General features: G+C 43.8%; 1 protein-coding gene across 1 annotated transcript; it reads right to left on the bottom strand.

Moving 5' to 3' along the window:
- Window positions 1–475: 475 nt before the first annotated feature.
- Window positions 476–2005, bottom strand: BRI3BP (BRI3 binding protein). The gene is made up of 2 exons (XM_010181056.1): window positions 1906–2005; window positions 476–1287 (listed from the first exon to the last, which is right to left on the bottom strand). Exons 1-2 carry the CDS (start codon window positions 1958–1960, stop codon window positions 869–871), a joined length of 474 nt encoding a protein of 157 aa, XP_010179358.1. The 5' UTR covers window positions 1961–2005; the 3' UTR covers window positions 476–868.
- Between the last annotated feature and the right edge of the window lie 871 nt (window positions 2006–2876).

Below are 2876 nucleotides of genomic sequence, written 5' to 3'. Positions count from 1 at the left end.
TTAAAACCCACGTTTCCTCCTATGCATTTATGCTTGGAAAACGCTTCACCGTGAAGATGAAATGCGAATCGCGATTTGCCACGCTGCAGCTCTTCCCTGGGTGTCAATTTATTAAAAGAGATTTCCTTTCAGACACCAAATTAAAGTTCTCGAGATGAAATGCAATGAAACAAAAATGAAACAATGCCACACGTGCGCTTCCCGATTCCTCACCCCGGACTGGCATTTAAGGACTTCAAATTTCTACCTTCCTCCTCCCTTGTTCCCCACCTCCTATTAAAAGCTACGGTGTGAATTTTTTGGCCAGGATACCAGAAAATTCCTCATCTGATACTCTATGAATAAAGGCAACTTCAAGGCAATGAAATAAGCCAACAATAAAACAAGAACATTCGCAACTTTGAAAAAAACTAAAATTAAAAACTGTGGACCCACAGCAGTCGCTTCTCAACGGAAGTGTTTGGTAGCTTGGTGATTTTTTTTTTCTTTTTAACTTTTTAAGTGTCAAATTTGCATATGTTGAGCTCAATTTCAGTATTTGAAAGACTACTCAATCTGCTTTTTATAAAAACTTTACAAAAGATGCTTTGTTTGTTTTTTTTTTAAATGCTTGTAAAAGTAAGCGTTTATCTACTGAGAAAATTCTAGTACTGGAGAAAACTCTCTGAATATACAGCTGAATTTTTTAACCGCTTATTCCCCCCCCCCACAAGTATAATGGCTGAGTGTATAATCTAGATAAATTAGTCTCACACATGATAACTCTGCACACTTTTTACCATGTGATGCTTTGTTGCTTTGTAACTTCAAATGAGACAGTGCTTAGGAATTCTCTAGAGCTGGTGTACAGTGGTCTGTAGGGCTGGGTTCATTGGTCACTGCCTCTGTCCAGGCTTTCGATCACCCTGGAGAGACGTATGTTGAGGAGTCTGATCTGGCTATCCAGGTGGTCCATCTTCTCCTCAAGGCTGCTGTTGCTGTTTCTTCTCCAGTAAAATCCAACCGGCCCCGTCATGAAGTAGACGGCTACAACGAAGCAGAGCGGCAGGACGGCGTGTTCTGGGTCACCTTCGTACTTCTGGAGGATGTACACGCACGAGAGAGTGAACAGGGCAACCCTGGCAATCCAGAAAAAGCGACCGAACAGCATGTGCAGGAGATAGAAGAAGAATCCGAGGAAGAGAGATAAAAACCAATAGGCAAGTAAAATGGCACCAATCAGCAGAAGAGCACGGGTGGGGTTGTTGGCAATTGCTGCCGGGCTGAAATAATGAGTCAGGTTGGAGGCTGAAAAACAAAAGGAAACATTTCAGAATATTAATGAGTGCGCGGCAAGTGATAAGGGTAAAAATGCAGCGTGGCTTCCAAGGGCCATGCAGTGGGGTCACGACTGTGTTTTCTAAACCAGGGGTAGAACTACTTCCTCCGTTTCTGGATGGACCTTTTTCTAATCACTGGCTCAGCTCCAACGAATGCCTTTCAAGCAGAGGGGCTAAAGGTTATTTAAACAGAAACTACCGTAGGGTCTAAGGTCAAAGTTCATGCTGAGGATAAAGATCCTGCTTTGTAAAAGTTGTATTTTAAAAGCTCCCAGTTGCACCTTTCCTTCTTCCAGTCCTCCTTTATTTCCTAGCCATGTGCACCCATTTAATGATGATACCAAGGAACCAACCATAACTTGTAGTGTGTTTTGTAGACATCCTGTAGATTCATATACAGAAACAGAATGACTTTCTTGTTTGGAAGTATTAACAGCAAAATCAAAGCCATGTGAAGCGGACAGAGCTACCACTGATGGAGGTTTAATGCAGTGTGATAAAATGGAATTATTGTCTCACTTGGCCTGTGCTTGCAAACATTGATACAGGCTGATACAGTTCAGGAGTTAACAGGCATCACACTTACCATCGATTCCAAGAACATCTAACAAATCAGTCCATATTCGCCAGAATGTGTCCATTAATATATCCACCCCATTCACAAACCTCTCTGTTAACCTTGAGAAAAACTGAGAAATGAAATCAAAAATTAAAAAAAATTCCTTAAACACACTTTGAAACTTGCTACTCATGAGTAGAATTATCATTCATTAAACAAGAACTGCAGACTATTTTGAAGTGCCCAAGGAAAAAACATGTAACTCTGTAAACGTCTTTTAATTCTGCAAACCATAAATCTACTTATTACAATTGTCTGTGTTCTATCTTGGCACATAAATGCATAGGCTGAGACAATTTTTAAATGCACTTTATTAGCTTTACCATTGTTCTCAAGTTTAAAGAAAACACTATTACTAGCAATGGGCATAGCTAAAGCAAACCAGGGCATTACAGTTTTATCGAGCAACTGAGAGATGTCCCCAGCATCGCGCTCAAATGTCTCACACGTATTCACAGGTTTATTTAACAGGATTAATTATTCCTTCCTGCTGGCTGAGGAATGTCTAGGTCCCTCTGCCTGCATGCCTGATTTCCTGCAAGTTCCTATCGCAGGATGCTCTGCTGATGCAGACAGACCGTATTTCAGCTGGAGGGCTCCTCACCGACAGCGGGCTGCCCTAGCCGCCTCTCCTACCTGAAATAACCTTTATTTAGAGTTTCCTTTTATTAATATTTGGTTACACTTTGCTCCACATCGAGCCTCGCCTCCCATTTTCCTTCCCAAACCAACGCTCCAGCCCTTCCGCCGCCTCACCCACAGCCGAGCTCGCACCGGGAACGAGGCCACCGCGGGTCCAGCGCCGAGCACAGCGGCGGGGGGCGGCCTCCCGCGGGGCTCTGCCTCACAGAACCGCCCGGTCACTGCCGGGAGCAACCGAGAGGGCGCGAAAGGGAGAGGAAGGGAACGGTGTCGGAAGGAGGAGGGGGGGGGAAAGC

The sequence above is a fragment of the Mesitornis unicolor genome, unplaced genomic scaffold (assembly GCF_000695765.1).
Source record: "Mesitornis unicolor isolate BGI_N332 unplaced genomic scaffold, ASM69576v1 scaffold30393, whole genome shotgun sequence".
In the NCBI taxonomy this organism is placed as follows: domain Eukaryota; kingdom Metazoa; phylum Chordata; class Aves; order Mesitornithiformes; family Mesitornithidae; genus Mesitornis; species Mesitornis unicolor.
This window is presented reverse-complemented; position numbering and strand designations above follow the sequence as displayed.

Bases quoted from the DNA above. Each gene is read 5' to 3' on its own strand.
- BRI3BP (XM_010181056.1), bottom strand. From the start codon at position 1,960: ATGGACACATTCTGGCGAATATGGACTGATTTGTTAGATGTTCTTGGA. The intron at 1,288-1,905 runs GTAAGTGTGATG...TTTGTTTTTCAG, and splicing joins AGATGTTCTTGGAATCGATG to CCTCCAACCTGACTCATTAT.